This window comes from Rhinolophus sinicus, linkage group LG03, assembly GCF_036562045.2.
Source record: "Rhinolophus sinicus isolate RSC01 linkage group LG03, ASM3656204v1, whole genome shotgun sequence".
In the NCBI taxonomy this organism is placed as follows: domain Eukaryota; kingdom Metazoa; phylum Chordata; class Mammalia; order Chiroptera; family Rhinolophidae; genus Rhinolophus; species Rhinolophus sinicus.
In genome coordinates, this window is record NC_133753.1 from 95389234 (window position 1) to 95416010 (window position 26777).

A 26777-nucleotide genomic window follows, 5' to 3' on the forward strand; every position below is an offset into this window, starting at 1 on the left:
CTTTCAGACACTCTTATTACTTAAAATGCAAGTATCCTGGATACTTCCTGCTGTCACTTCAGAAAGCGAGGAGCTGGGAAGAGAGGAAACAGGATCTAGATAGATAAATGACATAAAAAAGCAAGTTGTAGGAAACTAGTTTTAAACTCTAACCTACCACTTCATTTTTCTAGGCCTTTTGTGTTTTGTTTGTTTGTTTTTTATCTATATAATGATGGGTTAGTTTTAGATAATTCCTAAAGTTGTTTTTGTCTTTGGTATTCTTTGATTCTTTTTTCCCGAGATCACCTCTTATATCTTTTGGGCAGGCAGGGTAAGAAACCAAGTCTCTTGACTTCTAAGATAGAGCTCAGGATATCTAGAAGATTCAGTCTTCCCTAACCCATGTGGTCCCAGGGGCTCCATATTATTTCCTGGTAGCAGTTTTCAATGGCTTTGGAGGAGCAGGAAGCCCATTGCTCTATGACAGTCAGGCAGCCACACTGGGGAAAATATGATGTATTGTCTTGGTTGGAAAAAGTCAGTAGTGTCCAATCCAGTAATCAGATTTTCAGACAAAGGCACAAACCTGGAACATGCTGTCTATGGCTGAGCATAGCATTAGTCTTCTCTCCAAAACCAGCTGAAAAAAAAATCAATGTGTATTTGGCTCGTCTGTCTCTTTTGGATATGGAAATATATCGCGCCTGAAAATTTTTCTCATTCTTATTTTGAAGGCAACTAAATTGCTCTGGAAATATTAGCTGTAGTGGTAATTAATTTAGCATTTATTGAGCACCTACTGTGTGCCAGGCTCTGTGTGAAGGGGTTGAAATATAGAGAAACATTCTGAGTGGGGAGAAGGGAGAAAAAGGCCAACAAAACAAAAAGTGCCAATATTCATTTATCCATCCCTTTTTTTTTATTCCTCAGAGATTTGTTGAGCATTTGTTAGGTGCCCAGCTCTGTACTGAGTGCTGGGGATACAAAAGTGAATAAGACAGACAACATACATCCCGGTGGTCCCTCAAGACCATGCTTCAGTGAAGCTTGGTTAACCCTATAGTAGAGAAGGCCAGATTGGCCTGTGATGGGTGGATGTATAGGCGAGATCAGGATCCATGGAGGGCTTCCTGGAAGAGGTTACCTGGGACCTAAAACAAAGTAGAAGCAGGTGCAGACCAGTTCAGCAATGGCTGGACAGAGAAAGTGTTTAATTTGGTATAGAATCTAGACTTGGGAAGATGGTAGGAAATGAGACTCTAAAGGTAAGCGAGGTTCAGCTCTTGAAAGACACTTTTATCCCTTGCTTAGGAGTTTGGATTTCAACCTAAGGTGATGGGGAAACCACTGAAATATCTCATAAGGGAGGAATTTTTACAGAAACTCCAGCCATTTAAAAGAGCATAAAGATGATATAACTAAACAATTTTTAAGTATTTTTTAAAAAGCAGAACATTAAAATTGTGTGCTCACTGTGATTGCTGATATATAAAATATAATTATGACTATGGCAAAGTATGGGAGGGTGTCTGAAAGTAGAGTCTCTTACTTGTATTGTGAGATTCTTTAAGAATTCCTTTATAATACTCAGCATCAAATCTCTACATATGCCAGTAGATTACAGTCCCTTCCCTCTACCATTAAATATGGAGAAATCTAATAACATTCACGAAGTTTTAAAAAGTATGCGGTTATAAAATGTCCAGAATAGGCAAATCCATAGAGACAGAAAGTAGATTGGTGGTTGCCAAGATGGGGGGTGGGGGGATAGGAATTGGGAGGGATAGCTAACAGGCACAGGGTTTGTTTTGGGGGCAATGGAAATGTTCTGGAATTAGTGGTAATAGTTGTACAACATTGTGACTATACTGAAAAACCCTGAATTGTACACTTTGATTAAAATGGTTCATTTTATATTATGTGAATTTTATGTCAGTAAAACTACAGGAAGAAAAAAGATGCTAACAGTTTGTTTTTTTTTGTTTTGTTTTGTTTTGTTTTTGTAGTAAAGGGCAATCGGAAGTGTGAGTTGAACTGCCAAGCAGTGGGGTACCGCTTCTACGTTCGGCAGGCAGAGAAGGTCATTGACGGCACCCCCTGCGGCCAGAACAGCACGGCCATCTGCGTGTCCGGGCAGTGCAAGGTAAGTGCCCCGGGACTGGGCAGCTGGGCTGAATTCTTGGGGTGTCTGAGTTCTGACTGCCGACTGCTCTGTTTGCCAGGCTGTGGCCTGCTACCTGCCCCCGAGGCTGTGGCCTGCTACCTGCCCCCAGCTGGACCATGAGCTCCGGGAGAAGTGGGAGGGGGCAGGCAGCTGCCTCCACTCTGTGTTTTCCATCTTTGTGAGTCACCATGTCTCACTCTGGCATTTCAGTTATTAAGTGATTTATGTTTACACCACATGCTTCAAAAGGGACACAGCGATCTTTGCTCATTGGGTCGGGCCTCCTTTCTTACCTCTGAAGTGGAGGTTATGGAGAGGCCACTGCGCATCAATCCAGAAATGGTCGGCGTCGTGAGGGTGATGTTTTAAGGGCAGGGTTAGTTTATCTTGCTTCCTACCAGATAGGACAGGCTTCCAAATGGAAGTTGTCTTGTGCCTTTTACAGTAGAAGTTGTACTTTAAACAGGAAGAGTTTGCAGCCTACTTGGACTTCTGAAGTGTGTTCCAGAAATTCCCCCCACTGACATTCTGGGCTTGAGAGAATTCTTGTGGGACACTAACCTTTGACAGAAAGCATCATTTGGTTAAAAATAGGCATCTGAGATGAGATGGCACAAATCCCATAGCCGCATGCACTGGGGCTTGGACTTCCACCCTCCTTTCATCTAGAAATGGAACAGCCAAGCTGAGACTCTAGCAGGTAAATGACTCTTTGGAACCCAGACTGAGATTCTATCTTAATTAACGCTCAAGAGCTGGCAGGACTGATTTTCATCAAAGGAGGAGCGTTTTGGCTATCACATCTGAAAGGTCCTGTCATACTTTGAATGTGAATTGCCACAGTGTTTAGTTTTAGAGCTATTCAAGTGTGATTTATAAGCACAACCTTCCCCTTCCAGCCTTTTATTTTTAAAACAAGATTTCAAATGGGATGCAAAGTAACTTATCAAAGCAACACGGATATGCTCAGATTTTGAATGAAAGTTAAGAAAGGAAAAAGCTGTCATTTGATATCGTTTGCTGTGTGTGAGGTGTCTTTGAAAGAGCAAACCCCCCCCCCCCCCCCAAGAATTAGGAGGTGGCACACAAAAAGGTAGAGGACATGATAGGAAGTCCAGTGGAGGCTGAGACTGGCCTGACCTTCAAATTTCCACTTCTTTGGAAAAACCATTGGGTCACACACATCCCTGGCCATCCTCAGATAACACCTGAGGGAGTTCTGTTAGAGTTTTGTGGTGTCCAGCTCAACCGGTCTCTGCTTCTAAATATTACCGAGCCTGAAATAATGGTCCTCAAGCAACATAGCTTTTTCTTTCAGGTCCTGGATGAACTGTTTTATTTCTTGAACACAGCTGCACACTGCTGGGAGGTGGTAGAGTGTAATGGTTAAAACATTCCCTCTGAAGTCAGGTTGCCTGGGTTCAAATCCTGCCTCTCCCACTGATTTACTGTTTGGTCTTGCTCAAGTTTGATCAGCTCTCTGGGCCTTTGTACCTCACATACGACATGGGAGAATGGTACCTATCTCCTGTCTTGTAGTGCAGAATCATGAGCTAACACGTGTGAGGCCCTTGTAACAGGTCTGCACTTGGTAAGCCTGCTGGCGTGCATCATGAGTGTTTATGCTCACGTATGTCCTGTCGTATTTGAGTTTTTAATGCAAAAGTACTTGCCTTCTTTTTTCTTTTTTTTCTTTTTTTTTTTTGTAGATTGTAGATTTGTGAGATTCACATCATCTTCTGAGGTGGGTTCTCTCACTGTAGTGTGACTCATTAGGGGATTGCAGATTCTAATTGGATCGGTCTGGGGGAAGGGCTGGAGAGTCTGATTTTCTGACAGGCCCCCATGTGATGTGGATGCTGCTGGTCTATACTTTGTGTAGCAAAGTTTTAAAGGACACTTTGATTAAAACATAGTTAACAAAGAACCAGAAATGTAAATACAGAGTGGTGAAATGACTTGGAAGGAAGATGAAATGTGGTCCCTTTCCACTGGGTGAGCATGTTTTCTTAGTGTTGCATTAAGTGTCTCTGAACTGATGATATGAAAGAAAAACAAACACTTTTAAGGACATGGGTATGGATTCTTACTAATTGATGAAAACCATTCAAACTGTAGGGCAACACAGTTTAAAGATGATAATTGCTAAAAGACGGGACAAACATTCCCAGGATGTGAGTAGATTAATGGGAATTTGGTGTTATGAGGACGACTTTGATATTCCATCATATTTGCTCTCTGTGCTTTTGCCTGAAATTCACTTATTGAAGTTGTTGGAACCACTGACTCTCCTATCCACTTTAGAATTTCAGTTTAAATAATCTGAAGTACATTTGCTTCCCAGGCTGAGGTTCTGTTTACTTTGCAACTTTCAAAGGGTAAAGTGTCCTCTTCTGAATATTTGATTGGAAGCCCAGAATTCAAATTGCTCTCTCTGCCTGGCTGACTTGTGGCCGAGAGAGCTGTCACTCGCAGACACGAGTGTCTGCCTCTGACAGAGCTCCGGAAAGCCTCTGCTGGCCACATAAAGTTGAAAAGCAAACCCAGGCCTGCAACCAATGTTAATGAAAGGTGGCAAGCATTAAATAGGACTAAGAGTGAAACCCACCAAAGAGTAGCTAGGGGAGAAAGGTGTCCTCTGACACCACGCAAAAGAAAGGCCCTGGACCCATGCAGCGCAAGCTGGAGTGCTTTGCTCCAGCCCCGAGGAGCAGGCCCCGGCCAGCTGTCTTGACCCCATTGCTAGTGCGCTGCTCCATTTAGGTGCAAGAGTTGGAAGGCAGGCAGGAAGCCTGCAGACATCCTTGAACTGGGGGCTGGAGGAAATGGGGGTCCCCCTCCAGTCCTTCAGTGCTGGGTGACACGTCCTTTCTTGACAAGGACTGAAGGATCTTAAACGTTGGCCTCAGGCTGAGGACTGAGTATAGACAGGCTTTGAAGGGAAGTGCTCTGGCCCTGTCTTTTCCTAAAGATACTATATCTGAAGCTCTCAGAGTCCTGCCATCGTCATCCTGACCCTTTCCCTCTAGACGTCCAGTAGGACCGCCTGACCAGTCTGCAGAGCCGTCTCTGAGACACGACCAGCCCTACCCAGTCAATACTGTTATTTACGGGAATGAAATAGCATTTATGTCTAATTAACAGAGATCACAGTAATAGCTTCTGTCATTGAGCATCACATTAATGGTGATGTGATTTTTTTTTTAACTTGATCTCAGCTTTAAACTCTGAAAATGTTTGAATTTTTATAGTTTGATGTGTATTTATTATTTCTGCTCACAAATTAATAAAAACAGAGAAAGCTTTGCCTTCAAAGGTATAGCAGGCATTTGAAAGAACAGGGTCGCTTGGATAAAGACTACCAAAACAAAAACAAAAACCCACAACACCCACCTTTGCTCCCTGGAGACCAGCCTTTCAGAAACCTCAGGCTTCCAGACCTGAATGATGCTGAAAGAGTTATCCCCCCTCCTCCCGCCAAAAGTCTTTGATGGTGAAGGAACAGTCCTTGAGTAAGTACCTTACACTACAGAGGCTGATGCAAAACCTCAAAGGAGGAAGGTTGGAGCTGATGCAAACTACTAAGGAACCATTTCTGAGAATTTACCACGTTCCAGACACTGTGCTATAAGGTTTACATACAAAATCGTGTCATCAATTCTTTTGTCTTCACAATAACTTCACAATCAATAGGAATTATTATCCCCGTTTTCCAGAGGACTGTTGAAAAAATGAAATCACTTGGATGCACTAAATGCTGCCTATGAGTTGTCTATTAATATTTGACTTTTTAGGATGCACCCTTCCTCAGAACAGAAATGGTACTTTATATGTGATGGGGAGAGACTACGTACTTTAGGTCTCCCCTATTCTGAGTTTATTTTCCTCACTACCTCTTTTCAAAACAGACTATCTTTCCAAAACACAGATCAGGACAGGCCTCTCCTTTGCTTCAATTCCATCTGTGGCGCCCCACTGCTTATGGAATAAGGGCCAGGCCCTTCATCATCTGTCTCCTGTCAGGCCTCCCTGGGCCCTCAGTGCTAGCCAGGTTGGGACGCGTTGCTGCCTGACCCCCAGACTTGCAGGGTTGTGCCTCCCTGGGAATGTACACAGTGCCCCGTCAGCCCAGAGTGCCGCTCTGTGCCCTCTGTTGGTCCACCCCGTGGACTTTGATCAAAAGCCAGTGGCTGACCCCTTGGGCGCTGTAGGATTCTTCTGTTCCCACTTCTTGTAACTACTTGTTCCCATCGCCCCCGCCTGCCACCCAGCCACCCTGGGAGCAATTCCAGGCACTTTGCTTTAGCAAAATGCCTATCCTTTGAATAGGTGCTTAAAATAAATGAGTAAATGTATTAAGGTATTTGGTGACTCAGTCTATTGGATTGCGTCAAATGAAACTATTCTTGAGTGTAGCACAGTGTTTTCTCATTTTTGGCTGGGATGGGCGGTTGAGTGCAGATAAAACAAGGACATGAAGCCCCTTGGCCAGATCCGCAGAAGCCAAGGCCTGGGAGGTTGGGGAGAGTTCTTGGCACCTCTCAAGTGCCTGTCTCCCTCATCTTGTTTTTAATTTTGCTCCCTCTGAATTTCCCAAGTCCCTGCAGAGCTAATGACAAGAAGAACCTAAGAAATGTGAGAGTGTGTGCTCCATGGTGCCTTCTGTTGAGGGGAAAGAGCCCCTCTGCCCACCAGCCTTCCCCCTCACCCCTGTCAGCTGTCACCTTCCATTCAGGGTGCTTCCTATAGCCCACCTGCGCCCACACTCTGCGGGGCTTTCACACCTCCTCCCCAGCTGGGAGCTGCTAGGCTTCCATCGGACACGTCAGCAGCCAGTTTCATATTTATTCATTAAATTAAAGCCAGGTAACTCTTTCCAAATATTCAGAGATAAGCTCTGGACCCGCGTGTGGGCCTGACTGGGAAGGGTGACATAATGGGTGTGTGCGCGCGCTGTGGGTGTTCAGGCGCTGAATGGTCGTCACCCTCTTTTATGCTGTCTGGAGCCAAACAGGTAGACCCTGCTGGTTTCTCTGCCAGTTTGCCCTCAGTTGGCTCTTTTGGGAGGTGGGGGGAGGGGTTGCTGGCTTTATTTTGTGAACTTTGCTTTGAGTTCTGTTGTTACTTGAAGGAAACCAAGAGAATAATTGCGTTGGGTAAACTGTTCTCCCCTTCACCAGACCTTTGCATAAGTCAGCCTTGAAGTAGGGAGGAGACCTTATACTCTGCTTGAATTCCCAACGTATGACTCTTTGTGGACTCCCTCTCGTATCCCCGCCCCAAGCAAACTGTGTTCTAAAAGTCCTTTCTGCTTGTGACTATGAAAATGCTTATCATATTATGATGTAGTTATTCTGGCATGTGTTTCAGCTCCTAAAGGAGAGAGAATGTGTCATATGTGTGTGTGTGTGTGTGCATATATATATATATATATATATATATTTGTACCCTCAGTGCTTTAACATATGAAAATTATTCAATAATGTTTTGAAAATAGATGAGTGAATGAACAAGAGCAAGTCAGAAACTGACTGTGAAAACTCCTTTCCTACAAATAATCGAGAATAGGGTTAACGAAGCACACCAGTTTCAGAGCCCAGGCCCTGTTCTCAGGACCAAGACCTCTTGAAATCTTAAACCTAAAGTAAATCTGAGTAAATTTGCTTGGTTATATGCCTTCTTTCCCATTATCTACGATTTCTCTCATTTTCAAACATTGGGAACACTAGCTCACATAAAAACCCTGTTTAGGTTTCTTAATTAATACATACTTATTTATTATTAATTAATTATTCATGAGCAACCCCAGCAATACATAATTATTAATTAAATCAACAAATGGTCTTAACTGCTCACTGCCCTACACTGGGCTAGGCGTTGGAGATAAGACAATGGAAAAAAATTAATGCGGCTCCTACCCACCTTGAGCTTAAAATCTAATGGAGAAAGTAATAAAGCAAAATGGCTCATTAACGTGCAAGAATTACAAATTAGGAGGAGCCTGTGAAGTTCATGGGGAACTGAAATAGCCAACAGTGGTGGGAGGCACACATGGAGAGCATCAGGGTCGAGACAACATGTGAGGGCGACGCTACTTACTGACCTTGCAGGTCCAGGGCCTTGGAGAAAACATCGGCCATGTCTGCAGCCCAGGCCCCAGTCCACAGGCGCTACTGAGTCCCTGACACGTACAGACATGTGCAGTTTGTGCCTTCTCCATGCTCCCAGCTCTGCTAATCTGGTCTCCTCCTGACGGTGCTGTTAGTACTTCCTCCTGGGTGCCCACACATCTCCCTGAACGCATGCTGGCTTTAGCAATAGGAAAGCCCTGTACTAACTGCACGAAGTCATTCTCCAGGCCCAGAAAGACTGCCCTGGACACTGAATGATGTAATGGGGCAAGAACAGGTTTGGGGGGCAGTCAGGATCTCCAGTACTAAAATGAATACAAGAGGGGCTACACAGGTAAGGTTGGGGTAGGATGTTCAGAGCTTCCAACCTGCCCCTCCTGTACCAGAGTGTCTGAAGAGAGGGAAATGGAGGGTCCCTTGCCCCTGGCTTTCTAAAGGGATGGGCAGCATAAAGAACTGTTCTACCTACATCAGCAGGATGATTTACACTGGTGGCACTTGTAACTTAGAAATGAGAGGGCGCTTCCGCAGAGGAAGTCCTCTGGGCCAAATAGTCCACGTCTGCCCCAACCCATCCCCATCCCTGCCCCTAAACCAAACACAGACCAGAAGCGTCCTCTGAGTAGGCTCTGTTATGGCACAGACGCTGCAGAGTTATACGACGCTCATTGTACACCAGCTCGAATCTACAGACACTGTTGCTCAATACATATGATCACATTTTAGGGATGCAGAAACCTGTGCTGCATATGGAAACCACAGGCAGCTCTGTGCAGACTGACAAGGTCAAAGGGCAGTAGCCCCCATCAGACTTTGTTTCAAAAGTACGTAGGCTGCTAAGCCTGATGATAACAGAGCCTGGGAGTCTGAGTGAGGACAGGAAGGCAAACACCATCATCCTAACGCCAAGTTTGGACATCTCGTTTAAATGTCTGCATAGTCAGGTCAAACCAAATAGTAAGTAACATTGCTAGTGCGATAGAAAAGCCTTAGAAAAATATCCTGAGAGGTCATGCAACTAGGTAGAAATAGATATTTGAGTACAAAAGTGCCAGATGAAAACACATATTTTTTATTTCATAGTCTTAGTAGATTGTTATCTATACATTAATATACTTTTACGTGACTCAGACATCAAAAAGGATGATCCTCTGTTTCCTCTCCACCCGGTTTTGCATTCCCCAACAGGAAATAACCCACTTTGACAGTTTCTTTTTTAAGGCAGATATTTTTCTGTACCTACAAGTCCATTCATATGGTATACTGTTTTCCCCTTCTTTTTGACACGGTAGCTATCACACACACGTGGTCCTGAACCTTGCTTTTCTTAACATACCTTGGAGAACTTTCCATTTCAATATCTAGAGTTGTAGTACTGCACTGAATAAATTAATTCTAACGCACTTAGCTGTGATGCACATTTAGGTTGTATCCAGTCTTTGTATCATAACCAGCAATGCTATCATCAGGACGCTTGTGCACAGGCCGTTTTACATGTTTGCAGCTATCTGTAGGATAAATTCCTAGAATCCAGTCAAGAGTTCGTAAGTATTTGTGATTTTAATGTGTAGTGGGTGGCGATTTGTTTTCAAGAAAGGTTGAAACAACTAACACTCCCACCAGCAATGTCTGAGGTCGTGTGTTGTACAGTGTCTGGATTTTTGCCCATCTGATTAGTGAAAACTGGTGTCTTGGGTAGTTTTCATTTGCATTTATCTGATTTTGAGCGAGGCTGAGCATCTTTCCGTATGTTTAAGAACCACAGCCTGGAGTAGGGTGAGTGAGGTGCAGAATTTAAGGAGGCATGAAATGAAATGAAATTCTCAGGGTGTTCTTGAATTTTGTGCCTTGGGCACCTCACCTGCCCTACTCTAGTCCCAGCTCTGGAGAGCTTGTGCCCTCCTGACCCAGGAACCACTTACATTCCTTTTGGGTGATCTGTCTTTCTGTTGGGTTGTTGATCTTTTTCTTAACTTGTAGGAGCTTTTCATACATGAAAGAGATTTTTTAAATGATATAAATTGCAGGGGTTTTTTGTTTGTTTGTTTCGTTTTTAGATAGCCTTTGACTTACGCCTTTGCACATGGGGTTTTGTTTATTTTTGCCATGCAAAAGTTTTTAATTTTTTAAGCGGTAAATTGTAATTTTCTCTTTTATCATTCTAGATTTTGTGCCATAGAAAGACCTTCTGCATTCTGAAGTTGTTGTGTTTTTTCTAAATCTGTCTTCCTTCAGTAATTTATGGCTCTCTGCTTTCACATTTTTACATTTTATATTAATCCACTTGGAATTTACCCTAATGTATCATGTTAGGTATGGATTCAGTTTGACCTTTTCTCAGATAGCTACCCAATTGTGCCTTTACCGTAATTGAATTAACCTTTCCCCCACTATTTTGGGGCTCCCTCTTTATTATCATATGTATGTATCTCTGTCTATATGTATGTATGTATGTACGTATGTATTTGGGTGTTCTGTTCTATTCTATTCTATTCTATTCTATTCTATTCTATTCTATTCTATTCTATTCTATTCTATTCTATTCTATTCTATTCTATTCTATTTCAATTCTATTTGTCTGTATGTCGAATACCAGAACGTACATTTTGAAAGAGAAATAAAACTTTCCAGCGTTTAAAGTTATAAAAGGTAAGCTTGCTCTTTGCTTGGACCTAATGAACTCACTGACTTCAGATGGAAACCTTTCTTTATGTATAACTTGGAGAAGCCATCCTTGATTAGGGGCTTAGCATGACTTCGTATTTACAATATGTTTTTACTTGATTGATAAGCGGATGTTCTGTGAATTTTTAGAACTGGTATGGCAGAAGTTAAAAATCATGAAAAGTACTCCAGATGACAAAAGTAGTAGATTCTTTGAAAAACACAATGGAAGTTCTAGCAACTATTTGCTCTTTTAGAACAAACTGGAAAAAAAAAAAAATCACTGCTCCCAAGAGCAACCCAGTTCTTCTGGTACCATTTTCTGCATTTGGTAAGTAGGCAATATCTTCTACAAGTTATATTTTATACAGAGCTTATTAATTTCTTAAACTTTATCAACCCATCTTCTGATGGTTTGAGACTTCCAGTTTTTCCCACTTATTTCTCTTGTGCTTTATTTTCACAATTCTCAGCAAAATGCTAGTAATTGTAGCATTCATGGATCTTATGAACCTGGTCTAATAACTGAATCTTAAGAGGCTGCGAGGAACAAAGATTATTTTTTGCTCTACCTACAAACCCAGCCAAAAAGTCGAGGAAGGAAGGTCAGCAATGGCCATGATTGTCACTTAAAGAGAGTGAATATACGCCTCATAATCATATGTGTAAAACGATCTCGGATTCAAACATTTAGTTTCCAAATGCCAGACTTGTTTTCTCGAAATTGTATTTGACAAAACCTCAAAGTATGTTTGTCTTTCTTGTGAGAGCTATCGTGAGCTTTTCCTCACCATCCTTTCTGAAAGATCTTTGTGTCTTTTGGATTTCAAATCAGTTTCTAAAAGCCTAATCTAAGTACTTCACGTACACAATAGGAGGTTTCAAATACATGATATAAATAAAGTACAGTGCTTGGTGTTCCAACGATGCTTGATTGTGTGCTTGCTATGATTTTTCACTTGGGGAAAAAATAAGCATATATATGTATTTATATATTTATAGACATTTATATTTATATATGTGTAATATGTATGTTACACATGTCATATATAATTGAGCCCCCTCTGAGTGAGGCTAGAGAACCTGTATATATAAATTCATGTCTTGTTGCTGTGTTGCAGTTCTTACAGACTATGTAGCACAATATCAAATAAATGAGACGTGAACACGTCGTGCTGATGTCTTTTTCTGATACCTTCTGAAGGGTGGTTTTAGTATAACTGGTTAATCGTGACATCTAGTGTTTAGTACTGAAATTACAAGTCCTTCTTAAAAGCAGCCTCTAAATAAAGGATTGTTTAATTCAGGATTGACGATTAGAATGAATAGACCAGAATTTTAAAAGCGGAAATGAAATAATGGGGGTAACAACTGGGAAAATTTTGAGTTAGAATGGTGATGTCTTCTTGATGACAACACCAAGAACTGTAAATAACCATTGTGTATGGCCACGCAAAGTAAATTGCTATTTACTTTCAGAATTAGTTCTGAATCTGGTTTTTCAGTTCAGCTCTCTTTGGCCCTCCCCAAACCAGGTGTGAGTGTGAATTCACTAACCAAATTACCTTGCGTAAGTCATATAATTTCTCTGAGACTTGATCTCCTTAAGTGTAAATTAGAGATGTTCATAAGATTCTGGGCGAATTAAATGAGATACTGTTTCATGTGTAGAGATCTAAGCTCGATGTGGGGTGCATTGTGGAAGGTGGTGCTGGTGGTGATGATGTGTCTGGGGCTCATTTGCTGGGTGTTGATGTCTAAGGGTAGCAGAGACAGACAGGGACCAGGTGCAAAAATTGTCCAGGAGATTGTAAGTAGCTCCTGGGAACAGTGAGCAGCAGGGGTCATATCCTGATAAGAACAGAAAATGTGGACGGCATGAGGCTTGGATGAAGGGAACCATGCTGCCTAAAAAGGCACTGGGGTTGAGAAAACTACTGCACAGCTGACTTGGGACTCAGGGTGTGGGAGAGAGGGATGGAAAGAAGTGTCAGACATCCTTGGGAAGAGTGTTCTGCCTTTGGGCTTTAAGAAGGTAAAAGTGCAGGAGCAATTTCTTATTCTGCCACTCATGAGCTGGGCCTCCTTTGTTAAATTTCTTGACTATCCTGATCCCCATTTTCCAGTTCGATAATGTGGGGATGATAACGGTACTGACCTACCAGGATGTGAGGATTACATGAGAAGGAGCGTATAAGAGCCTTAGCACACACCTGGCATGGCTTTCTAAGCTCGGTATCATTCTTAACTCTTGTTCTATCTAAAGGCAGGAGACGAAAGCAGAAGATTGAAAACAGGACAAACGAAACTCTCTTCAGCCCCTGGCCACATGAATGATTCCTCCTTGACTTTCTACCCTGCTCCCCCTGCCTCCTAGAAATGCTTTTCTTCCTCCACCTCCCTTGGGAGATCTCCTCTGGGAAACAGTCCCTGACTGGGCCCCGGTGGGTGCGGGGGTGGGGGCATCAATCGCTCCTTGCACCGTGTTCCCAGTCCTTACAGAGCCTTGTTTTGATACACTTTCTGTTCTCATTAGACTGTAATGTCCATATTTGTTTACATATCTGACCTCCCTGACAAACAATGAGCCCCTTGAGGACTGACTGAGCTTAAGAAATGTTGATAAAATTGAGTAATACAATATGAGAGACGGGAGAGAGGAGAGGAGCAGACAGAGAGTACAGCATTATGGCAAAATGTTCATTGAATCTGGGGGAAGGGTGTATGGATGTCTATTGAACTATTCCCACAATTTTTTCTTTGTGTTTGTAATCCCTCAAAATACAAAATTGGAGGGGGTAAAAATGAAAGATTTGCCTGGTTTTCCTTTTTGCATTCAAAGCCTTTTTCCGGGGAAGATTGGACTGGACCCTGACATCTATCGTGTGTTTCTTCCTTCCTTGCCTGGCCTCCCCAGCTGCTCGGAAATACTGGCCTCTGTCTGCAAGTCCGGTACCTGACCTGGCTCTGCTCAGCTGGCATTCTACCTGTCCTGAAGAGAAAACCGGGTCCCTCTCCTCTGTATGTGAAAACCGTTGCTTGGAAGCCACAGGGTATTTCAGAATTTTGGGTGAGGAGGGATAACATTAAATTCTGCAAAGAGGAAGCATTGAAACAGCCCTGTGAAAATGCATGTTCAGTTCAGAGGGGGAATAAAAACTATACATTGTCACTTTCAGGTCCCCCTGCTGGGCATGTGCAGAACTGCCGCATCCCAAATCACGTAAAACGTTCCCTGCGCTGTGCTTTTGAAAAGCATAAAAGGTGCCATGTTCAAAGCTATATCCTACCCTATCCCATTCCCTTCTGCAGCAAGTATTGCTTAAATGGTTAAGCTGTGTATTAACTTAAAGTACAACCGGCGAATGTAATTTTAAAATGAAAGCTGCACAGCAAGTGCTCTTCAAATGCTTTTATTTTATTTTATTTGACTTTTTAAAAGAAAAGGCCTGAGGCGAATCCTGAGAAGGAAAGACTGCCACATATTCCTTCTGTTATGTGGATTGCTTGATGATCAAATATGTGGTTTTTTTTTCCTTCTCAATAGAAAAATCTGTCTCTCCTACGATCATTCACGGCCAAGGTGGTACTTTCTGAGATAACAGACCTTTTGTCAACATGAAAAAGAAAGTCCCTAAGAAATAGAACTTTCCAACAATGGAGTGACCCATTTCCTGTGGTAATGCCTTCCCTGTCACAAACGGTGTGGCTGTCTAGTAAATGTGTGATGAAGGGGGTGGTGAGCAGGCAGGCACACAGAGAGATGTACAGGAAGAGTGTGGGCAACCTCATGCACTGGTGCTGGAGAGGGATGTTTAAAGTGAGTACAGGTTGGACAAGATCCCCTCTGGCTCCCTTTCTGTCTGAGGTATTGTGAATCAGACGTTCTGAAGAAGTCAGTGGGGTGTCTAAAGCATTGAATCCATCTGAAGGGTCCTAGACGGATGCCATCTCTTTTGTGGCCACAAGTGACATTCCTAACTTGTTTAGTTGTTTATCAGTATAATTCTTGGCCAGAAGACAGGAATTTACCGTAGAATCAATGTTGTCCTCTGTAGCCAGGCCCGTACTAATTCAGCCCAGTGCATTTCCACCCGGAAATGCTCAACATGCTCAAATCTGAACTCAGCTCTGCCTCCCACCGTGCTCATCCTCTCACGTGTCTGCTTTGGGCGAGGGGCACCTCCATGCTGCTCATCTCCCAAGCTAGACCGCTGCACGCCTTCCTCATCCTCGCCTCCCCACGTCCGGTGTGACCAAGTTCTGTCATTCTGCATCCTTGCAGTTTCTCACGCCTGCTCCTTCCTTGTCCTCTGGATGCCACTGCTTCATGCGAGGTCATTAGTCATTTGTTCTTTGACCACTGCAGGGGTCTCCTAACGGGTCTTCCTGCCTCGTTTCTTACTCTTTCAGTTGAGCTTTCCCTTTGCTGCCAGAGGGATTCTAAAATATAAATCAGCGTAAGGTATTCCCGTGCTTCTGGGCCCCCCATACCTGTCCCGTTGTCCACGGGTAGAGTTTAAATGCCTTAGCGTGGCATTCAGCATGCTCCGTGATCTAGCCCCTGCCGGTCTCGCCGCTCTTAAGACGTACACTGCAGCCATACCACACCAGGCACAGCTCTCTGAACAGGCCACGTCTCTGTTGTATGCCTCTCAGTCTTGCCCCTCCTTCTTCTGCCTGCAGTGTCTCTTCTTCCCTGTACAAGTGGCACATAGCTATTCACCTGGCAAGACACAGCTTAGGTGTCATTTCCTCTAGAATGCTGTTACTCTTGGTCCCACAAGAGGGTGGGTGCCTCTCCCTTTTGTGCCCCAAAGACTTCCGTCAATGCGCCTATAATTCTTTATTTCCCTTTTTGATTTGCATGTCTGCCTCCCCATGGATGCCTAGAAACACCTTGAACTAGTGTCCAACCTTGTCTCACTCACCTCAGATCCTCCACTGACTGGCACAGTGAGTCAGCACATAGTACTTGTTTGTTCAAGTGGACGAATGAACCTTTTATTCAGCCACCCATGCAATTGCCATAGAAATCAGCACTGTGTACCTGGAGCTGCTGGCATCGTCTGACCTGCTCATTCGTCACCAGGCCGTACCTGGATCTCCCCGGACCTCATAACCACATAGTCCAGGTGTGTCCCGTTGACAGCAGTGCCCCCAGAGTCCCTGCTCTGACCCCCATCAGCTAGATCGGCAGGAGGGTCTCTGTTTTCTCAGATGATCTCCCAGTCGTTCCCAATGGTGATGAGATCCAACAGGCAGCTGGATATCCAGGTCTGAAATTCAAAGGGTTGAGATCACTGCTTTGTCTTGACTGGGAAGAGGTGATGGTTTCGCTTCATGGCTAAAGCCTCAGAACGTTCTTCTCATGGTTGTAGGATGGAAACATCACCGGGACAGTGCATGGGCTCCTTATGGTACTGTGCTCTCCTTGTATAGCAAAACATTAAGTGTGGGGAAATTTTGCCAAGTTTGATCGTGGAGACCAGTTCATACTTTCCTCCTTTAGCAACTGCGTGCTGGATGGCTGCTCCTAGATTTCTAACCAGGACCTCAAATCTCAAGGTAATTAAAATTGCATTGATTCTTACATTCTTTCCAAATCCCCTCCAAGGAAAGAATAACCTTACTGTCACAGATGTTTTCTCTTGTATGTCCATGAGCAACACCCACTGGTCACCGAGGCCAGAAATAGGAATGTCATCTTCAGTTGCTCCTTGCTTCTCCCCACAACATTCCGTGGTGACGAGGCCGTAAGCAAACTACCTCCTTAGTAGGTTTCTGTATTTGTTCTTCATCCTCTTTCTCAGTACCACTTCATTTCACAAGCTTCCATCATTGCTGGTGTAGATAAGTAACACAAATGCTTAATGGACTTCCCAGCTTTAGTACTGCCCCTTCTTATACCGAATTGCCTGTGTCATTTTCTAAAATATTCATCTAAATGTGTCACTTCGTGCTGAAAATTTCCAGTAGTTCCAGCATGGTTTTTACATCTCTGCTAACTTTGTCGTGTTATTTTATCACAACTCTTTCTCCGTAGACATTGGTCCTCAATACCTCTAGTTCTGCAAACAGGTCATCTTCTGTCAGTTCTCTTAGTGTATGCTGCTGCACCTTCGGCATAGAATGCCTTCGTAGCAGGAAACTTTGGGCTGTAGGTAAAAGGAAGTCCATCCCAAAGCCTTAAACACGAGAAGGATTTATTCACTCTAACATAAACCCAGGCATCTGGTGGTTCTGGGGTCGATTATCGCAGTGGTTCATGGTGTCACTGAGGACAAGCTTCCCTTCACCTTTCCACTCTGCCAGCCTCCGGTCTCCTCAGGCTCCCTTCCCTCATTCCCAGCGTATCTCCATGGATCTAGGCATCGCAGGCGGACATGGCACCCGGCAAGAAGAAAGAAAAGCCCACTGTTCCTTATGTGTCGTCTTTTTTCAGAGCGAACCAAGCTTTTCTAGACACCATCATAGGCTTGTGTCTCATGAGTCAGAACCAAGTCTCACGCCTAACCTAAGCCAACCACTGGCAAAGGGAATTAAGGATGTCACAAGAGCGGGGGACAGGAGGGAAAGGCACAAGAATGAAAACCAAGGCTTTGTCAGCATGGAGGGAAGCGAAATGTCCATTCAGTTGTCAAACAACAATGTCTCCCCTAGCCCTCGTTACCCTCCTTCACCAGGTTAATTCCTAGTAATTTACCAGGCAAATTTTTGACTACTCACCCAAGGAGTCATCTTGTGGAAACTTCTGTGTCCACTTCCCTTCCTTCCGGAACCTTCTGTGCGTTACACTGCCATAGAGCTTACCTACCCCACCAGTGCCTCCAAGTCGGGGACTTCGTACCTGGCACAGTTACTGACCTGTAGTTACAGGCACAGATGCTATTAGTTGTTGAATAAGAAAATGAAAGACAAAATCTGAGTTCTTGTGTCAATTGGTGATGACTTTCCTGTAATATGAAATGTTACAGCTGCTTGTAACAGAAACCCAACAATAGTGGTTTTTCCAAAAGGAAGTTTGTTTTTCCAGTGGAACAGCTTCCAAGGAAGAGGCCCCAGGGCTAATGAAGCTCTTGCCCGTTTGTCCAGGACCCAGGCTCCTCCTGGCACCTTCTTCTGCTCCTTAACACGTGACTGCACAGCCTCATGAACACAGGTTGGACATTCTCCTCCACTGAGTCCAGGTTCTGGGCAGGAAAAGGGCTAAAGGTACTTGCCAACTGAGACTCTGTCTTTTCCTCAAATAAATAAATGCTTTCTCAGCAACTCCACCTAGTTGACTTCTGGTTACATCCCATTAGCCAAACACAGGTCTGGTCTTATGGGGACATTGCCAACACAAACACTGTCAGGGTTCCATTAGTTAGGAAAAAGGGGAGGCTGGAACGTGTTCAGGCACTTAGGCAGTGCCTGCCTGAGTCACCTCCAAAGGGTCTCAAGAAAATTTATTCTTTATTTGTTGTTCCATCAGCCAGCTTGGAACAAAATAGCAGCCATTAAAAGCTATTACATGAAAGTATTGTGTTATATCCTAGAACAGGACCTTGTAAGAATGGCTTAAATCACACTCCTCATTGAGGATACCGGGAGTGCCAAAAAAATGTGTACAAGTGGACACTTTGGTCAATGTTGCTCACGCAGTAGTTCGCCATAATCAGAAGTGTCTGGACCCTGATGGTAACCAGTTTGAGTACCTCCTGTAACTGCAGAAGTCAAACATGACTTGTATTCATCTTTTGTTATCGGTATATATTGAGTATTACAATTTTAATACAGTTTTTCTTTCTTAAAATATATGCACATTTTCTGTCTCCTTTCCTTTTTTTTTCTTTTTTTTTTCTTTTTTTTTTTTTTTTTTGGCTTTTTGGCTTTTTGACTTTTTGGCTTTTTGGCATCCTCTGTACTGAAAAGACAATGTTGAGAGGACCAAGGCCCAGAGAGCCATCTCTTGCCCAAGTTTAACCTGAAATTTGGCGGCAGGGATTATTTGGGAAATAACTTATCCTCATCTCAGTTCAAACTCTGTTAACATACTGGGGCATTTAGTGATTTCAGTGCATACCATCTTTGGGTAATAGAAATTCGATTTATTAACTTCTTTTTTCAGGCTTACATAATTAAATCTTCAAAAGTAGCAACCATCTTTGCATGATTTGCCAGCTATAATGCCCAGTATAAAATCATGTCACGAGGACCTTAACACAGTCCTTCCTGCTTCCTCTGCAAGGGCTTCTAGGAAGATGTAGGAAAGAACCACATTGACATGTTTGCCCACCATGGCCTGCAGTTACCTGCATTCACACCTAGATGGCACTCACACATCAATTGGAAAATGGTTGCCTTGTAATGTTAACCTCCTGGTAGAAACTGACAAATTCTTGAATCAAGGTGGTGAAAAGTTAAATATAGGTGGCTTTCAGGTGTGGCTTGGTGAATGGATTGGTTAGAGGAGAGGTGGTGAAAACTGGGGACTGGTTGTAAACACATTTGGTGATTACATAGAAATCCCCTTGCCTTCTGTTCATTCTCCTTCAAATCCCAGGTTCCCCAGCCAACCACAGCAGGCAAACCCTGAAACAGACTGGCAGGTCTTACCTGGGTGTGCCTGCCTGACCAATGGGCAGCCTCGGCACTGCCCCAGAAGACCACGGACCTATTCACATTGGTCACGTACTCCGAGTTGGTGATCACAGAGGAGACTCAGTCACCAAGCCATGATTTCGCTATTCAGCTGGAGAAGGCTCATGTGTTGGGTTCAGTTAGTAACTAGGGTGGTTGGTCTTTCAATTATTCCGGTAGATATAAACACATATATTGTTATTACTCAATACCACTGTCAAACTCTTGTTCTACTGACTGACCAAATTATCTGGGGTTACAGTGGACCCCGTTTCCATGTGGCAGTAGAGTAGAATGTGAAAAACCTGGGCTTTGGAGTTAGCGAGAACTGGATTCTAGTCTGTGTTCTATCACCACGACTTCTGTGGCCTTGGGCAGCTTAATTAGCCCCTCTGTGCCTCAGAAAAATGGAGGTAATAATAAAACCTACTTCCCAGAGTCACAGTGAGGATTGAGATAATTCTGTGTAAGCCACTGAACACAGCAGCTGCTCAAAACACTGTAAGTGCTCAAAAAAATTAGCTATTATTATTGCCATTACTCCAAATTCATTAAAGTCACAAAGGACAATGATATTGGTTGTTCCCATTCTATACAGATATTTCATAATCAGTTTAACTTGAGTTATAAAAAGTCATAGGAGCAAAAGCAGTTAAATTTGACAGTAAAATCTATTACTAGGCTCAAGTTAAAAATAGCATTTAGAAATGAGTAGAATTCATTAGCGGGAAATTGACTTGGAACCAAATTTAGACCCCAAACTACTAGAAAATGAAAAGCAGTCATTTTAACACCAACTGGTATCTGAAAATTTTGCTGGCCAAAGTCAATGCCTAGTTCTTTGGCTTTCCCCACAGATGCATATTAGGGTTTGTAGACTCTTAGGAAAAGACCCCTTAGGTTTCAAAGTAAGACAAGAAACTACTCCCCATATTAAAGCAACATGACAATGCACATAGGGGGATCAGAGCTCTGACACAGCACGACTGTCCCAGGTAGACACAAACGACCCTAAGAGAGGCGTGAGGTACAACACTGGAATCAGAAGCAGGGACAAAGAAAGGAGGGTTTTGGCATTGGACAAATGCATCAGTCCAGTGGTGTGTGATTGAAACCTTGAGGGGGTAGCAGACCTGTGTTTTCTCTCTCTGAACTAGGCCAGGTTGGGTCCCTGTAGTTAATGACTCGGGTAATTATGTGTCCATGTGGCCTCATATGTTCCATTAACTGATTGGTATCACTGCCCAGAGGAAACGTGGGCTTGGAAGTGGAGACTCACCCTGTTGCTGCCCGCTGATTGTGGGCCAGGCTGAAAGTAATGTAGGCAGCTGAGGGTCTCTTTTCTTGCCATTATTTTCGCCCAGGAAAGCTGTGGCTGCTCAGATAAGATGGGGGAAGAGTGGCATAGGGAACAAACTCAAGACACATTGAGCTTGGCACTGAAGATTCAACTTCACATCCAGCTTCCACCCCATACAAGTTGCTTCCACATTCTGAGCTTCTGTTTTCTCGTGTGCAAAATGGAGATAGCAAATTTTACAGCATCCAAGGTAGTGCAGTAAGTATAAATTAAATAGCCACACACACGGGAGTCTGTGGAGACGGGGCTGCTCCAATTGTTCAGAGGGCCCCATGTGCGCTTGGTAGACAGAGGCACCTGGGCTGGGAGGGGGGTGGTGTTTTATCTTGTCAGTTAAAGCTCGTCATTTCTGGTCTAGAAGTCTCTTCTAAACTAACTCGGACTCTTTGGGGAAATCCTCTGTCTCTCAGAGCTCCTCCCTGCTTCTCAAGGGTCCCTTCTCTTCCCCTTTCTGCGCCTGTTCTCTTGTGGAGAGTCAAGGTGAAGGAGGACGTGTACCTAGCCCTGGTGCTGGGGGCAGAGGGTGTGGCCCCCTGTTGTCCTTCCCCTCTGGCTCCTGCCTACCGGTTGACTGTTGTCTGTATTGCCTGGTCTTTGGGTGTCCCCTCCATCCTCACTGCATCTGCTCTAAGGCTATAGCTCTCAGGCTGTCCTTGTAGCACAGTTGACGGCTGGTGGACCCCAGTCCGCCCTCAGGCCCCTCCTCCCTAGCTCAGTTCTGTTTTGGCCTCTGATGTTCCCTACATGCCATCTAGGTTCCCAACTCTGGGCCATCCACCCCGTGCAGCCACGGGCAGCCTTGGGACCCCTGCCTCAGCTTACCACACCACTGTTTCTTCTCTCCTGCAGATGTCTGTGTTGCTGGTCTCCCTGCTCCCACTTTCCCATGTGAGAAGGATGCCACACGTCCCCTTGGCTTTGATTCCCAGCTCTCTCTGGAGGATTCTATTCCCACCTACAGTGTCTCTATCCTGAGACTTGTGGGGGGGATGCATGTGGTGAACAAACAGGTCCCACACTTGAAACTTCAGCCCCTCCCTCCCAGTCTCCACTCCTCTTCTAGCTCTTGAAGGCAGTTACCCCTGCTCTAGACTGAATTTGGCCTGTTTCCCCAAAAGTTTCAATGTTGAAGCCCTCACCACAATGTGATAGTATTTGGAGGTAGAGCCTCTGGGAGGTAATGAGGTTTAGATGAGGTCATGAGGGTGGGGCCCCCAGATGGGATTAGTGCCCTTATGACAAGAGAAACTAGAGCACTTGTGCTATCTATTTCACTATCTCCAAACACATGAAAGAAAGGCTCTACCTCCAAACACATGAAAGAAAGGCCATATGAGGACACAGCAAGAAGGCAGTGTCTGCAAGCCAGAAAGAGAGTCCTCTCCAGAAACCGACTCTGTGGGATCTTGATCTGGGATTTCTAATATACAGAACGGTAAGATAATAAATGTCTATCGTTTAAGCCAGCCAGTCTTTGATGTTTTGTTGTGGCAGCCCAAGCTGACTAAGACAATCCCCCTGTGGTGAGGGCTTGCCTCTTTTTTGTGTGGCTTCCAGGCACACCCGGTGCTCAGACCCCAGTGCTGGCTGATCTTACAGGCCAAGCCCTTTCGGAATTCAAAAGTAAACCCTTTCGCTCTGAAGTGCCTAGTTCTTGCAAGTCACAGTGTTTTGCTGTCAGACTCTTCTGCCTGAGAAGAGCTTCAGGGACTGACCTGGGGTCTCTTTTGTCTTTCGATGCCTCAGTGGAGGGAGCGCTGTGAAGCAACATGGTGTTACCTACCACACAGGAACAATGCATTGGATTGTCATTGGAAATCATGTTTGGTGATGTGAACAGATGTGAAATAGTTTAGTATTGTGCCTGGTAAACAACTGGTACTCAGTGAATGTTTTCTAAATTTTGACGTTGAGTAACAGCTTGAAACTTGAGTATCTAAAAAAAAACAAAGCTGAACTACCTCAAAACAATGGTTGTCTTCTTTGACCCCTGGAGTCACGACATTCAGACAAAGAGGGATGTGGGTCTGTGCCATTGCAGAGATTCTCTGATGGGAATCTAAATAATAGTTCTTTGGTCATCGGCCTTCTTATGTGGTGAGCATCATGGCCACTTCCCAGCAGCCCCCAGAGGTGAGGAACTCCAGGCATGGGAGGGTGGGCTATTTGTTGCAAATGAACCTCAGTGCCCTTTAGAATGAAAGAACCTCATGGAAAATAACTCAGAAGTGTACATTTAAAACCAATCTTCCATCTCTTGCTCCTCCAGGAAAGAAATTTAAAAAAAAAAAAGGGGGGTGGTGGTGGAATAAAACTTAATGTTTAAGTCAAACAAGGCCTTTTCTGTACATAGATGTAACTGGATAGCTTTGAAAAGCAGGGCGGGATCATCCCTGGCCTGGGTCTTGGAGCCTGGCTGCCAAGGCGAGAGGCGGCCTGGCCCCTCTCCCAGCTGTGGGGCTCCAGGGCTGAGGAGCCCGAGGCCCCCGCATGTGACACTTCGCTCTTAAGATTCTCTAATTTATAGTTAACGCCTTTTAAGCAAACAAGAGGGAGAAAAAAAAAATCTGGTTCATATTATGGCAACTTGCAATGAAGGGAAGTCTGGGAGTTCAAAGAAAAAATGTCCCAGGAAAAGCTCAGCCCGTTAAAATGCATTCTAAGTGGTCAGGAAGGTAATTGAAAAGAAGGCTTTCTCATTGTGCAGTTGGCAGCCCAGCCCTCCTCCTTCTGCCCCTGTCCCTCCAAACATCGCTCCCTGACACGAAGGTCATTCCAAAGAGGAACAAAAGTAGGAGGAACTGGTTACCAAGACGTGCTAAATTGACTGAATAAATAGAACTTCAGAGTTCAGTTGAAGGGATCAAGATGGAAGGAATGAGCACTCTCCTTCTAAAGCCAGGTCTTCTCTGGTTTGATTTGGAGCTCACAGAAGCTCCCTCTCCCCACGCCCACCTTTGCCATCCAGAAATGTCTGCCTCACCTGCTGATTGTTTGGGGCTTGGTTTATGACCATCGGTGAGTTCCTGCCTGATTTCTGTGGGTCACAGTATCTGTTGCTCTGTGTGCTTGTTGGAGGTCTGAGGAGCAGGAGAGGTGACAGGCTAAAGAAAGTAGAATTTTGTTCCCCCCCCCACTCCCACCCCGCCTACCCCCGCCCTGCATCTGCCCTCCGCTGAGGCCTGAGCCTCTCTGGGCTAGAAGGTTATCATATTGGCTGCAGCAGTGGCATAATAATGACAAAATCAGAAGGGCTTGGAATGGCAGACCCCAAGGTTGGAAGGCAGTGTTACAGGGCTTATCCTATAGCTGTGCTTACGGAGAAGCCTATGGTTTTTGCTTAGACTGTCTGCTGAATAATTGGAGGTTTGGTAGGTAGACAGGGTTTCAAGGAAAGTCGTGGAGGTAACATCCTTTATCCCCACCAGCTATCCTGTTGGCCCCGATATTTCATGGATGGGGGCGGCCTGCCTCTTAATAACAGCCATCATTCAACCCTCCGGGCAGCTTGTCCCTTCAGGCGGCTCCACATGCCGTGTGCCCTGCATTAGGGATTCATTCTCTGACCTAGGGAATTGGCCTGTAATAAAATGCTGTTTTCCCCGGCATCGTGACACCCGGACCTAGTGTGAAAGTGAGTTGGTAGATGTAATCCGTTCCAGATGAACCCCAGTTTGGTTGAGAGGTAGGGGGGAGGAACGAGGAGCCCTGAGGAAGGGGCAGAAATTTGACACCTTAGATGCTAAAAGGGAGGTGGGACGTATCAGAGACCAAACTGCCCTCTTCACCTCAGGGTGGCCCCAGATGGAAACAAGAAGGAGCCCAGTTCTTAGTGCTTCTGCAGACACTTCTCAGGTCCTATTATTTCTCTTGAGCTTTCTGAGCCTGCCAGGGTCAAGGGTCAAGCACAGCCCAGTTTGACCCACTGACTTTTTACACTGGGCCCCTTTTGTGAACAAGGTCAGGCCTTTCCTCCCTTAATGAGAGCCCCCCAGTATAAATGACAGCATTATTTTGTGGTGTTTAGTTTGGGTATGAGGAAAGAACTTTCCTCTTCCTCTTTTCCTCCTGTGGTTTACTTTTGGATTACTCAAATAAATAGACGAAAACGTCCCCAGTTAAGCACCACCGAGTGCCAAAGCAGCACCATGTGTTTATTCATAGATTTTTCCACCCCGTGTATTCTCCTTCACCTCCGATTTTAAGGCAGTCTTATGCATTTCTTTTTCCTACATAATGTCTTCCATTTCCAGGGAGAATTTTCGCCAGTAGCAGAAAGGCCCAACCTTCGAGTATCAGTAAGAGCGTGAAAATTCTGACATGACCGTCCTGCTGAAATGGAAAGCAACAGCATTGCTTTCACGCACGGTGGAGATGAGTGAGGTGCTCCGCTAAGCGCCCTACCTGGCCACCTCAGCCCATCCCCAGTCTTATGAGGTAGATTCTACCACCATCCTCAGCTTGCACGTGGGAAGCCAGGTGTGCACAGCGGTTTGCCGAGGTCTTGTACCTGGTTGGTGACTGAACCAGGAATCCAACCTCATCGGAGGGCCTTCTGAGCCCGAGAGGCCCTCTGGAGGCTGCACTGCTTCCCAATATTTACTTCCTTCTCAGCAAGCCCTTATTAGAAATTGGAAGAGAGTTGGGGCGCAATGGGGAGGTGAAACAGTAAGATGGGGAGAGAGCCTCATGAATACCCCGCAGACCAGGCTGAGGTCCCCACGGGGTGTGGGTTCCGTCCTAGGCTGTAACGGAGCCAGCCTTGGGGTGGTGGTGGTGGTGCAGGTATTTCCAACCTGTACGCTCGCCCGAGGTTGGGAAGTAGAGACCCATCACCTGGCATCAAATCCAAACTCCTTGCTGTGGACTGCAGGGTTCTCTATAACCTGGCCCCTCTTCACTGCTCTGCCCTCCTCTCTCCCTCCCTCCCTCAGTCAGAGACCTTGGCCTTTTGTTCGTGGGTCCTGCCAAGCCCTGCCCATCTCAGAACTTAATACTGTGACGTCTGCCTGGAGCATCCACTCGGGGATGTTTGCAGGGTTCACTCCTTCGCTTATTTCACATTTCTACTCAAAGGACCCTCCTCTGAGCTGCTTCGCTCCACCTGCTTCTGCTGCCTCACACGGCCTTGTTTTCTCCACAGCCCTGTTACCTGGGGTCACGGTATTTACTGGGTTATATCTTTATGGCCTGCCATCCCCGCCAGAAGGGGAGGCCCAGCCTTTGTGTGTGTAGCTCACCGGTGACTTGCCTGGCACATGTGTGCTGCGTGAGCAATTGAGTTGAATGCATCTGTGGCATCTGCAGCTCCCAGAATCCTTTACCAGAGGATTCCTGGGCTTTTCCAGTTCTGGGCAAATGATTAGAAGTGACGCAACCCTGTGAAGTGTAATCTGGGTGTAGTAACTCTCTTTCACTTAAGCATTAGTTTACTTCTTCACTGACCATGGGTAAATTGTTATAATTTTTATCAATCGTTCTCTTTCACAGATGACAAAACTGAAGGTCAGAGAAAGTCACTCACTTGCCAACAATCATGTAAGCGTGAACAAGGATTTTATAAGTACCCATGGAAATTTGATCTGTGTGTCTATTGTTATATAGTGGAAAGAGCCTCAGGTTTGGAATTGAAGGTTTATATTTTGTCTTAGTTTGTACGTGAGTATATCAGCAGTGTCATCATGGCCAACATATTAGGTTGGTGCAAAAGTCCTTGCGGTTTTTGCAATTACTTTGAACCTCTTAAACCGCAATGACTTTTGCACCAATCTAATACTTACCTTTCTAAACTTTAGTGCTCTTATTTGCAAAATGAGGATAATAAATTTAAAAGACAGGACTCATTAGCACT

At 44.7% G+C, this 26777-nt stretch overlaps 1 protein-coding gene across 1 annotated transcript in view; it reads left to right on the plus strand.

Moving 5' to 3' along the window:
- THSD4 (thrombospondin type 1 domain containing 4) overlaps nt 1-26777 on the plus strand; it is a 574709-nt gene that overhangs the window by 256595 nt on the left and 291337 nt on the right. The window contains exon 7 of the mRNA XM_074328210.1: nt 1989-2125. Within this exon, the coding sequence (XP_074184311.1) occupies nt 1989-2125 (137 nt within the window). The remainder of the gene's footprint in view (nt 1-1988; nt 2126-26777) is intronic.